We start from the raw sequence: 13,514 nt of genomic DNA, 5'->3' as shown, positions 1-13,514 counted from the left end.
AATATGTTTATTGATATTTCTATTTCATCTTACTGCTATTACTACTACTGCTGCTAAATCCCACACATTCACTGTCTAATGAACTGTGAGAGTAGTGACACCAGTGGTCAGCTAGTAGTTAAAAATTGAAAAACAATATCCGACCTCGCACATTTCAAGAAAGCTATTTGTTTTTGTCATAACTTTTTTAATCGTGTCAGTACCACGTGACTTTGCAGGCATATATAGGTGAATTTAGTTGTGTGCGTTTGTGATGAAAGCTGACCTGTAATGGGGACGAAGTTTACACATTTTACACAGAATTACATACATTCAATTTAAAATCCCAAGATTGTTCAGGAAGGATCAGGAAGCTCTGTACTAATCTAGCAATGTAATATCTGTATTAAATATTATTACATAAATATTCCTGGTAATTGTTCCCAGTACAAATTTAAGTTACTTAAATCCTACTTGAGTGTTTCCATGTTATGTTACTTTAAACCTTTAATCAACTACTTTTCAGATGGAGATATTTCATTCAGCTACTAGTTTCTTCACAGATTACGATTTTACACACAACACGATCAATTTATAAAATGTGTCTAGCAAGCCTAGGCTTTTTAATACTCAACAACATAGGTTGTCATTATTAAATTGCTTCTTTTACTTTAAAAACACTGGAACGGGAACCATGTGGAGGGCCAGGCTTTTATTTTGAAGTCACCGTGTTGGTTTCCGGTGTTACCTCTTTGGCGGACCGAGTTCACCCAGTGATCTCCTGCGCTGCTTCCACCACTTGGAGTGCTGTAACTGATCACAACCTTCAGTTGGTCGACTTTGGTTAGTCTACTCGACTCTAGCATGTCTTCAGCTCCGGACCACCCTCTCGTAGCCCCTCAGCTACTTAGTTAGCTCCGTGTGACCGCTAATGAGAGCACCCGGCGGCTACAGCTCGGCAGCGGCATGCCTCGGAGGAAGAAAAACGGTCAGAGCCCGGCAAGAGTTCCCGGCGGGCCGCCAGAAGGGGGAAGCCTCGGCCACAACACGGGTTACCGACTACCTCAGGGATTTGACGGCGCAATGGCGAACAACTTTCCATCCAGCACCTCGCTCTCAAGCTCCGACAAGGAGAAAATCGTGAAAAGCATGCAGGAGATGTTCTCACACCTGGACCCTGAAGTTATTTACATCGTGCTGTCCGAGTGTGATTTTAAAGGTAGCTGTGAACACGGAAGCCCACGAGTCCAGCCTGCTGTGTGACTCTTTGCAATGCTATGCAGTGTAACTTTGCTAACCAGTTAGCTGGCAGCTTGTTAGCAGTGTTGTTTCCACTACAAATTACTTGACAGTGGAGGTCCCATATGTGTTACTGACAGTATAAGTAGTCACCTAAAGTGGCACCCAGTACAACTTGTCACTAGTCTCTCCCACCTGTTGTACCTGTACACGTGAGCTGCAGCGGTTACATGGCAGTCTATAATACATAATGGGTGCGTTTAATGCCAGTGACCAGGTGACTTTTAGTTCAGTAAAGCAGAATAAAAACCGAAAGAGTAAAAAATACTCGATTAAATTGTCCACATTGCTGACTGATATAAGAGTAAAAGCCTGTTTCAGAGCCTGGGGGGGGCACACATGTCACTAATCAAAGGTCAGATGACTTCAGAGTCCTGTCTGAACAGGCATGGTAGCAGTATTTCACAAAATTACACACAAAAACCTGCTTCTGTGCATAAGACACCTGCACTGCACTAACCTCCACTGTCATGTACACTGTATAACGAGCTCAACACTAGTTTAAAAGTGCAGGCATCGGTTTTTGGTGTAGATGTTAAGTAGTTGAGATACCTGCAGTTATATGTCCAAATGAAAACGTGACAAGCAATGTTTAAAAAGTTATTTGTTGTTTCTTTATGTCTGATAATTTACAGAATTTGAATCTTAAGTGTATTTGCAACTGTAACAGCGATAATCTCTGGTTTGGGTTCAGGCCCTAGCGGCAATACTTAAATATTAGTAATGCAACAAATATTATAAATGTATTTACTTTGGTAGACACGTTTCAGTGTTGTTAGATGTATGGAAATATAATAGTTCATAATTGAAACTGTTTCAACACTAATTTTTTGCAGTATCGATACTCCAGTAATAGCTGTTTTTTCCTTACACAAGACTTATTATATTTATCTTTGAATAAAAAATGTTATTCGCTCAATGTTTTGGCAATTTCACCGCCGTGGTATTGAATATATTATCGAATGTTGATTTTTTTTTTTTTTTCAAGGAATTGTATCAAAGTTTTAAATTGCAATATTGTGACTACACTAGCACTTCTTGCGGTTTGCTGTCGCAACTTTTTATTTTTATTTTACTGGTCAAACATGGTTACTACTAATAGCAACAGAAGCCCAAGAATTTTGCCAATTTCTCAAAATGGTTACCATTTGCAACCTGACAGCTCTTACTGTAGAGCCCAGCGCAAAGGGGACAGTGGAGCTATTTTGAAACTGAGAAATTCCCACGACATAAAATTAAAATGAGTTCAAATTTTCAGTTTTTAAAACATTAAAAAGTAAAAAGCAGAACAGCTGGGCCCTGTAACAGCACTTATCCAGGGAGCACTCCGTCCGTCCATTTAACGTCCATTCTTGTATTCTTGTCCATTCTGTAATGGCATGTTTGAAATGCTGTTAATCATTTTAGATTGGTGGTGCTGATAGCATTGCTATAGTAAGGCTTGTTTTGTTTATTTTTATTTGATTATTATTAACACACTCTTTGATCTACGTGAGCTCATCAATGCAAATTCCAGGAAATCAAATAATGAAATGTTGAATCATGAGTTGTAAACTTGATGGATTCACTCTTCTCTTTTTCTTGTTTCCTCTGTTTGTGTCTTAGTTGAAAATGCAATGGACTCTCTCTTGGAGCTTTCTGTGGCTGCTGAAGTTGCAGGTCCTATACCCTCTCCTGTCTCTGGCTTCGAGCGCACAGCTGCAGCCCTGCTCAGCCCGGGCCACTTTTCTGAACCTAGACCGGACCCAGATCCCTCTGCTCTCTCCACCAACCTCCTGACAGAAGAGCTGGACCTGCTGGTCGATCAGGAGCTAGAGACATTAACCACGCAGCAAGACATCAAGGAAGAGCGCCACAGCAGCCAGTATTTATCCACTTTCCCTCCATTACCATTCCCACAGCAGGTCCTCCCTGAGCTGCTTCAGTCCAGCCTGCATCCTGGATCTAGAGGGCCCTCTGGTGGGTTAGTGGAGAACGTTTCTGGAGCGTCCTCTCCACTCGATCAGCTCAGCCATTGGGAAGACAAGACCGCAGAGGAACAGCAGTCGTTAGTGGATTTCACACATCTGATGGCAGAAAAGCCTGCAGACAGGCCGAAGCCTACTTTGGACCTGGCAGCTTCGGGACGTCCTTCGGCTTTCCAAGTGTATAAAAAGCAGGACCCATCACAACCTCCGTCAGAAAAGGCTGGGGTCATGCCCTCTCAAGCGATAGTCGGAGGGGCAAGATCTAAGGTGAACATGTTGAATCAGGAGCCGCTTGGCTACATGCCGTCATCCTGGAACCTGGGAGCGCCTGTGTTTTCTCCCCGTATCCATGGAAACCAGGGGCCAGCATTCATTACTCCTGTGGCTCAAACGCCTTTCACCTGGCCCAGCCAACAACCCAGGCATGCCTCTCCATGGCTGAGTCAGGGCCCTGTCAGTCAAGCCCCTCTCAAACCTTCTGCTACTATCCCAAAATCCTGGGCCCTGCCTGCCCCCCATCCTCCTGCCCAGCACAGCAGGCTTCGTCTGCAAGGGAAGGTCCTTGTGCTGCTACGTGGTGCTCCAGGATCTGGCAAGTCGACCTTGGCAAGGTAAGAATGTTTGAATACTTGATAGCAATACACTTTGCTCTCTTGTAGCATATGCTACTCAGGAGTGCTGTTTTGTAGTTGCATCACAGCTACAGCCAGCACAGCCAAGACTTGGTTGCATGCCATGAACAAGAAACAACCATTACTGTTGTTGGAAAGTGCTCATTTGGCCTGCAAATGTTTTGTTTCTCACAAGCTGAGAAATCAGAGACGCACTTTATAAGAAGATTGTTCACTCCTGTTTCGTTGGCTTGTTATTGAGCTTTTAGGAATGATTTTAAAATTTGACTTCTGACATACATGACATTACATGGTCAAGCACCTCTTACCACTGTGAGCCCTCCAGTCTTCAGAGCAGAGACCTTTGTCTGTGCCAAGGTCAAGGCTGCAAGCTAAAGCTGATAATGCTGGTTGCTTGTGACTTCACTGTGAAATGGCCTCTTCCTGGAAAGTCTCAAAAAAGTCAGATTGCACCTCCTTATTCAACATTTTGAAACTATGTTGTTTCGTTATGTTTCCCATTCCCTGTAAAATACTCTTTTACAAGTAAAATGCTGACAACATTCAATACTGGGAAACAATCTGGTTAAAGTAGATATGGTAGCAATGGGAAATTAATATTCTCAACTTTAGCATGCTTGATTGATGTGCGATAAAAAGTCTTATTTTGTTGATTCAGCACAGCGATCAGTGTAAATCAGGGTAATATGATTTGCTGAATGGATAGCTACATAACAAGATCAAACTATTTAAATAGATCAGATGTGTCAGTAGTGAAATGTGAGACCTTTATCATGAAAGTATTGTTCTGTCAAGATAACAAAGATAAATTTAGAACGACTACAATAGCCCAAGAGTCGTGGACTTTTACTGAAACAATCACAACCTGTGTTACATCACTTGGAAGCTGTCTTTATCTGTGTGTGTGTGTCTGCGTGTCTGCAGAGCCTTGGTCGAGCATAACCCAGGTGGAGTTAAACTGTCCACTGATGACTATTTCACTCGCACCGGAGAATATCAATTTGACCCCGCTGCCCTTGGGGAGGCTCATGAGTGGAATCACAAACGAGGTAAACAACACACACACCCACACACACACACACACACACACACACACACACACACACACACACACACACACACACACACACACACACACACACTTTTGATAAGAAGTGATGCAGCATGATTGTTTTATCTACGTAATTGATTGCCATTGTTTCCCTCTTAGTGCTGTTTTGTTTTTTTACCCTAGTTGCAATATAACGACATAATCTTTTTGTTCTCCTTGTGCCAACTTTATTACATAGCCATGGAGGCTTTTGAAAGGGGTGTTAACCCCATCATCATCGACAACACCAACATGCAGGGCTGGGAGATGAGACCCTATGTGATTCAGGTCAGTCAGCCTGCCTGCAACGCATAAAGCAAAGCAACAGATCTCACATGGCCAGCTGATTATGCTGCAGCACTTATTGTTCTGGAGAAGAGGTTCATAAAACCCCCTCTTAAATTACATTTATTCATTACACTGTAAATGGGTTAGGCTCGAGCCCCTTATTGGTGCCCCATCTGTCCTACAGGCCCTGAAACATGGATACAAGGTGCTGTTCCGAGAGCCAGACACTTGGTGGAAGAACAAGCCTAGAGAACTGGAGAGGTGAGAGACAGAGAGGGATTACAGTCGCATCTGTTTTTGATGTAGAACTTAGACTATTTTTTCCCCCACATTTTGAGACAGTATTTCAGTTTTGAATCTTGTATCTGTTTGTACATGTGTGTTTTTATGCCTATGCAGACGTACTACGCATAATGTGCCGGCGGAAACAATTCGACGCATGCTCATGGGATATGAGCGCTTTGTCTCAGTCCAGTCCATCATGGGTTCACAGATGCCAGAGTTTAAACAGCGCCTTGTTCTGGAGAACAGAAGCTCACAGTGAGTGCCGCTGATCGGCTTAAACCTGACTGTGTCACATTGCATTTTGATAAAGAAGACCCAGTTGTGACTCGTATAACAGAGTTAAGCATCTAATTTGGAGTCTGTGTGAATATTCTTGAAGTCATGTAATGAATATAAACACTAATCATCCAAATCATTGCGCTAAACCAGGCATAATGTCGTTATTGTTCACCCATCACAAGTTATGTTGACTGGATCCTTTCATATCTCTGGTTTTCTCTAGGCTGGTGTCTTCTGAAGCACCTTGTCCTGACCTTGTAGAGCAGCCTGGATTGACTGAGGGATGTAAGAAGTCCTGCCCTCAGCTGTTTTCCTCCCTCCCAGACGTGTCATCTATCGGCCGTTCCTGTGAGGTGGGAATACTGGAGGACGGCGCCCACAAATCTACAGAGTCCCTCAATTTTCAACCTACTGGAAGACTCACAGAAAACTCTGAAATGTCAGATGGGGACCCTGACATGGATTTGGGGGAATTAGACTCAGAGCTGGACGCCCAGCTGGAGCTGAATATACCAATAGGAGATCAGAGAATCCCAGATTGCATTGTGGAGTCGGTGATGAACGAAGATCACCGTGGGGATGAACTGCCTGTGGCTTTCTCCGAGTCTATCAAACAAAGAGTGAGGCGAGAAAGGCCAAGCAGGAGGTCTGGTTTTGACAGGTTGGAGCCTGCAGATCTGGTGAAAGATACTCAAAAATCAGACAGTGAGGAGAAAGAAAAGACTAAGGAAGCAGAAGGGGTTGAGATGGCAAGTGATGGGAGAAACCAGATGTTGGACTTTGTAGGAGATTGGCCCTCTGAAGGGTCGCTCGGACAGCGACAGGCGAGGAGAAGAGAAAGGAATACAGAAGGAACCGGGGAGGAAGCTGAGGGTGTGCCTCAAGAAGCAAACCAAAATAAAACAAAAGTGCGGCCGGTACCTAATGTGGCAGAGTTTCAGAAGCTTCTTGATCTTATTCAGACTGGTGAAGCTGCAATTCAGACCGGCTCTTCCCGTTCGTCCTCAATTTCCCCGAGCTCTGAAGGGGAGTTAGAGGAAGAAGAGGAGGCAGGTGGAAGTACATCTAATAGTGAGAAGGGAGAGCAAAACATAAACAGAGTTGACAGCAGCAGAGGTGAATTACCTGACTGTGTTTTAGACTGGAAGGCAGCGGACTCTTGTAAGGTCAGGGAATCGAGACTTGATCATTGGGAGGCGCCTAAAACTGAAAATGAAGTAATTGGCACCAGAGGAGAGAACGATGATATGGTAGAGATTGACAGAGAAACAGGATCTGTGGATTTGAAATCGACTAACCCAACAATTCCCCTTTCAGCTCTTATTGCGGATTCATTAGTTATCTCCAAAGATGTGGAGGCAAATGTACAACATGACGGAGCAGGAGGCCACAATATTGAAGGTGAGGCTGGCAAAGAGCCCAGTACTGGTCCTCCTCATGTGGACACAAATGACTGCACAGAGAATACAGCTGAGGCTGATGGCAGTCATATTAGTGAGGTGTGTCAGAGTCCTGTGTGCGATGGCTCTGTGGAAGCAGACAGCGGTGCTTTCCTTGGAGGCAGTCAGGAGAGAAAGCAGCGTCAGGGTCGTAGATCAGGGAAACAGTGCAAACTAGCCCTCACCTTTACTCAAAACTGCCCTGCTTCTTCTCTGAATACTCTTGAGTGTCCCAATACGACTGCCCCAAATATGAATAGTGGTCTTAACACAGATGTTGAATCCAACTGTAACACCAGCCTTGAACCAAATTTTGACCTGTTCACCGAGTCCAAATCCGAGGCACACCTGAATCCTTCCTCACTTCCTCTGGAAGACGAAGGCTGCTCCACCCAGACAGAACCTCAAGACTTTGCCCTTCTTTGGCGTCTGAATCGTCAAGACTACCCGGATGAAGCATCCGTCACTTCGTGCAGCCAACTTTGTGGCATCGCAATTCTGTTTGGCGACTCCTCTAGCTTCGTGCCAGAACTGTCGTCTCCTGTTTCTGCACTTCAGTCCTCCGGCCACAGAGAGGTGCCCTACCGCGTTGTACATGAGAAAGGCACACAGGTGGAGGAGATAGAGCTCGGGACAACTCAAGACCGGCTTGAGAGCCTGCGCATTCTCAGCCGCCATTTTAAACTGGTTAGTTTTGATACATTAGAGGATCTGTATGACAAATGCCATCAGGACCTAGAATGGACCACCAACCTGCTGCTGGACTCTGGAGAGAGGTTCTTCAGAGATGAGGATGGTGAGAAAGAGGAGGAGGATGGTACCTGGGGCAAAGAAGACCAGAACACATCCAATTTGTGTGGAGCTTTAGGAAAGCCTGTAGAAACCAGGTTATGCCCTGATGTGTTAGATGAGCAGCGCCCTCAAGATTGGCCAACTGGGTTTGAGGAACGGACTCAGTCAACCTGTGGGACCGTCAGCGAGTCAGATGAGAGCGCCGATAAGGCCATTGAACTAAGTTTTGGAGTTCTAACTAGAAACAAAGATAATCCTGATGCAACTTCAAAATCTCCTCAGACAGAACTTAGTCTTCCTCAAGCAGTCAACAAAAGGGAGAGATGTGGCAACACTGAAAGTGAAGTGGCATCAGAAGCAGACCTAGAAGGCGGCGCTTGGGGTGTAAGCTTTGATGATGGAGTTATAATTGAAGATTCAAGAATGGAGATTGAGGAGGAGATTGCCAGCATGGACGAGGTCCACCGGCTGCTGCAGGCTGAGCTAGACCAGATGGAGAGAGAGGAAAGACAGAAGGAGGTGGAGAGAACTGAAAGGAGGCTAAAGGAGGAGGGAAGGAGTCGACACTTGGACATTCAGAGTGTGGAGCTGAAACTACCCACCGAGGTGGCACTGCAGCTAACTGAACTGTTCGGTCCTGTCGGAGTAGACCCAGGTAACTAACACACAGGTGAAAAATACCCTTTTCAACCACTATAGCCTTAAAGCTTCTGTATGCTTCAAAGTCATATGACGTGTTTTCCTTCATGTAAAAAGGCTAAATCTGTTCTCATAGGCCACCATTGAGGGTGAGGTGAAAAGCCGACTGTCACATAAAGGAACATTTTTTCTTCTTTTTTCAAAATAAAATTGATGATTTTTGGACAGTCTCTTTAATGCTATCTTTAAACAGAATTGACCTCAAGATTCAGCAATTTGAAATGGGGTTTCATACACTGTTAGATGATCGGACAAGCACTTTGTTTGAAACGTGCCGAGGCATTTCGTTTTCATTAATGAATAACTGAACTGATAACCCATTAAGTCTTCTTATTTCACTCAGAAGTGACATAAGGGTATCTTTCCTCTCCTGTCCACAATATTCAGGCATGTGTTCTGCTGATGACAATGCAGTGCAGATGGACCTGAACCTGGCTAAACTGCTCCACCAGAAGTGGAAGGAAACCATTCAGGTGAGCTCTTTATGTTATCTATAATAACAGTATATCAAATGACAGTGTGAAAGGGGTCGCTTGTCATGAGAATTATCAGCTGGCTTTACAGAGCTTTATAACGAGTTTCGGCAGCATCAGTTGTAACCATACAATTAAAAATCTACATATTTTGATTTACTGTGAGCCAGTCTGAGTGGGTCTCTGTTCATTAAATTAACTGAATGCTGTTTTACAGGAAAAACAGAGACAAGCAACTCTTTCCTTTCATTTGCTTCAAGAGAGTAAGTACCCTCATCCCACAGACACTGAGACACACATTTCAATTGTGATGACAGCATATGATCAATACTATGTTCAACACAAACTTATGTATGCACAGGTAGAAACCTGCATCAGTTTGGTTGTTTAACCCTCAATCTCTTCCTTCCATATGTATGTTTGGTTTTCTCACCCTGAATTCAAAAGCCTAACCATGAGTGGGACCTGCTGTAACAGTGTGTACAGTGTATTGTCCCCGTCAAACAAAGAAATAGATAACACAACCATTTATTGCCGACTTTTGATCGTGTAGGTTCAGTACACTGGGGTGAGCCACATGTAGCCAAACCTGGGCAACGAGACCAGACACAGCCGCCACCTTTCTTGATTAGTGCAGATGGTTACGTGTCACTGGACAGCCAACCAGAGGCCCGTAGTCAGATGCCATTCATGGACCATTGGAATGTGTCCCGCCCCCACATCTCTCTTAGAGATATTATAAAGGAGCAGCAGGCTTTGCAGGAGAATGAGGAAAAGGTAACACACACACCTTTTACACCTGCGGACTATAGTATTTTCTGCGGAACATCTTGAATAAAATGTGTTGGTATTGATTGTTCCAACTGTCCTTCTGTCAGACCAGACAAAGTCGTTCTGACCTCGACCGGCGTGACGGAGCCGCCCTGTTGAAGGAGAGCCACCTGTACTCCCTCTTCCCCACCATTGACAGGCATTTCCTACAGGACATCTTCAGAGACCACAAGTAAGAAAACACATTTGAGACTGTAGACATTTGGTTTGTGTGACGGAGAATTCATCATCACATAATTTTGAGAATTCAAATGTATGGATCTTATGTGTTGAAAACACTTTTCTATACTCCTGACATACTTCTGTATGTGCTCACAGTTACAGCCTGACCCAGACAGAGCTCTTCCTTCGCTCTCTACTGGCTGAGGAACCCGTCAAGACTGTGGTCGCCCCAGAGGCACCTTGGTCTGACCACCACAGAGCAGCTAGCAAGGAGAGGGAAAAGGTATTCACAAACACGGTGGAGGGAGAAGCAAACAGTGGAACAGGGCAAATGTTAACAACTAACTTATATTTGTAACACATGATTACTATGTGGTTTTCCCCACCGCTCCCTTTTAGCATTTATTTGCCATCCATGCACCATACTGCCAGGATATTTTGACAGTAGCCACATGGTATCACCATACAGGCAGTGTTGTGGTATATTATATGTAGCAAGAGTTCATCAACAATACATCACAACTATGTTACCACAGAGAAATGTACACTCTTATAATAGTAAGTAAATTGAATTAAAAGCAAGAAAAAAACTTGGTATAGACTAAATATCTGCAGTCAAGAAAGGAAACCTTACTATCACTTCATGTAGACAGAAGTTATTGATTATTTTTTCCACCCTTGAATAGCTAATAAGTCTGTATCACTGTGCTCCATTTTAATTTGTCAGAGGCAAAAGCCCCCGGAGTCTATCGTACCTGACTATCAGGATACGGAGGACCCAGATTATGAGGACTTCAGGGCCGAGGCCAGCCTACAGAGGAGCCGACAGTTGGAGTGCTTCTCCAAGGCTGCTGAGGCCTTCAAGCAAGGACGTAAAGAAGTGGCCTCCTTCTACGCGCAGCAGGTGAGGAGCTTAATGTTTTACTGTAATATTTTGACCTGTGACGCACTTTGTAGGTAGTTTTTAAATTTTGTTTCAAAGGTGCAGCTCTTCTTTTAATAATGAATTCTCTGCTCACAGTAAGTCAACTTGTATCACCTCTTTCATAGGGACACCTGCACGGCAAGAGGATGCATGAGGCCAATCACCGTGCAGCAGTTCAGATTTTTGAGAGGGTCAACTCATCGCTGCTGCCCAACAACATCCTGGACCTCCATGGGCTGCATGTAGATGAGGCCTTGGAGCATCTGGCCCAGGTCTTACAGGACAAAACTACAGGTAATGAAAAATATACATTACTGTATACACTCAGAATGACCACAGCAAGAAGATGAGAGAGAACATTTTGTCATGTTGTTTGACTGCAGACCTACCAACTTCTGAAAATTAATAGACATGAAGAATTAAGTTGATGATGCAATGTTAAGTATGTGTAAATGTGTCAAGGGTCCAATTTTGAGGCTTACATGAACAGATTGTGTCCAGAATGATTTAGAGAGATTTAGATATAATTGCAGACGGTTTGTTTCTGAACTTTGTGAGTACTGGGTGGGTTTGCAAACCAGTGTTGCACCTGTGTTGTGACACTCCTGTTAACTGATTGATGTATGTGTGTGTGTGTGTGTTTTTTCTTCTTCTTTGGCCTCTTTCTGTGTAGAATGTGAGCAGGGTCTGTGTCGACCTCAGCTCTCTGTCATCACAGGAAGAGGGAACCACAGCCAGGGGGGCGTGGCCCGCATCCGCCCCGCCGTTATAGACTACCTCACCAACAAACACTACAGGTACAGGCACACACACACACACACACACACAGACACAGACAAATGCAAAACACACATGCACGACATGCTCATCCTCACCCACCTTTCTGCTATCTCTTTATCTCTCAGGTTCACTGAGCCAAAGACAGGTCTCGTGTTAGTCTCTTTGAAGTGAGAAGAACTTGGTTTTTTGGACTCAAGCTGCTATGGAGAACAACACACACTCACACACACTCTCACTCTTGCTGTCTCTCTACGCCACATATACAATCATTACAGTATATACAGTATGGTGCACTCGGCCATCTTGTTTCTTACATCTGTCAGTTTTTAGTACTTTTTTCTCTTTTTCTCCATCGGCCATATAGACGCTGGAAATATAATTTCATCTTAAACTTTGCTAAATTGAGGTTAATCTTAATTCAGATCTTAATCGCTAACGTAACTGCATTGATGTGAAACACAGATATTTGTTTGCATCTTTAAAGCTAAGTATGTATGCACATTGTGTATTTAAAAGTGTTTTATAGTGTGGTGTATTTTGCTTTACATTTTTCTTTATGCCTTTTAAAAAGTATAAAAAGATCCCAGTGTTTTGAGGGTTCCATGTTGGTAAGGTGGTGTTTAATCATTGGAAAATTTCCCAATGTGGAGACATGTTTGAGGTGTAATGTAAAGATTTTATGAAACTTGAATTGAATCATGATTGCATGCTGTCGGCTTGGAGGATGTTCTCTAGGATTTTAAGAAATATGTCATCCTTTTTTGAAACACAATTTAATTATTTAATTTGGCACTAATTCTACATTTGATGCATGTCATCTAATCAGAGATTGTCCATTGAGAGGTGAGTGAGAAAACCAAATGCTCATGAGGAAGAGAATTGTTTCTCTTTGAGCGTTAGTGTGCTGCTCACCAGGAGGTGAGCTTGAAACTCTTCAGATGATCAAAAGGCCGTTAAATAGTTTGAACACCCTCCACGGTGAGCCCTGCAGCAATCATTCTCCTTTGTCTTAGCAGCTGCCTCCGCAACATACTGCAACTATTCATTTACTTTTGCCTAAGGCCGAGCCAAGCTTAGCTGCTAATATGTTCACATGCAAACTCAGGTAAAGATTCAACAATGTTAGGGTTTCTCTTCTTTCAAGGCCAGTCAATTGTTTCCAGCCGGTTCCTGGTAGCTTTCTTAATCCATTGTGCCAAATTTTGTAGCAGTTGTACTCTCAGGTTGCTACACTAGTTTTGTAGGTTTAAAATTGCTTCCATTTTTCTATTTGTGATATTTTCATAAAGGTGCAACAAAAGTGTTGTCATTTTACTAATTGTACATATTGTGAACACATGAATTATAAAGAGAAAATTGTATTTTTTTATTCATTTGTTCATATGCTTTTACAGAAGATATTGTATTGTGGAATAAAATCCTATATGTTCACAGCTTCATGTGTGGGTAAACATTTTTTGTCTTATACGTGAACGCAGCTTTGATAGTTACTTAGTCGAGAGTCTGACCAATATATCGATATTATTTGCTGGTATTGGCCTATCACAGATATGTCAGAGAAAGATCAGTATCTGCGTATATCTAACCCTAACCC

The 13,514-nt window shown here is 43.4% G+C and overlaps 1 protein-coding gene across 1 annotated transcript; it reads left to right on the top strand.

The window, feature by feature from the left end:
* Positions 1-735: 735 nt before the first annotated feature.
* Positions 736-13,354, top strand: n4bp2 (NEDD4 binding protein 2). Its single transcript, XM_084383012.1, has 16 exons — positions 736-1,198; positions 2,884-3,856; positions 4,802-4,926; positions 5,167-5,255; positions 5,440-5,516; positions 5,655-5,795; positions 6,043-8,705; positions 9,137-9,222; positions 9,440-9,485; positions 9,776-9,999; positions 10,101-10,225; positions 10,372-10,498; positions 10,943-11,119; positions 11,266-11,434; positions 11,814-11,937; positions 12,046-13,354. The coding sequence occupies exons 1-16, from the start codon at positions 946-948 to the stop codon at positions 12,089-12,091; spliced, it is 5,445 nt and encodes a 1,814-aa protein (XP_084239138.1). The 5' UTR covers positions 736-945; the 3' UTR covers positions 12,092-13,354.
* Positions 13,355-13,514: the final 160 nt, after the last annotated feature.

This window comes from Pagrus pagrus, assembly GCF_965226575.1.
Source record: "Pagrus pagrus genome assembly, chromosome: 2".
In the NCBI taxonomy this organism is placed as follows: domain Eukaryota; kingdom Metazoa; phylum Chordata; class Actinopteri; order Spariformes; family Sparidae; genus Pagrus; species Pagrus pagrus.
Note: the sequence above shows the minus strand (reverse complement) of the source record. Positions and strands in the feature narration are given on the sequence as shown.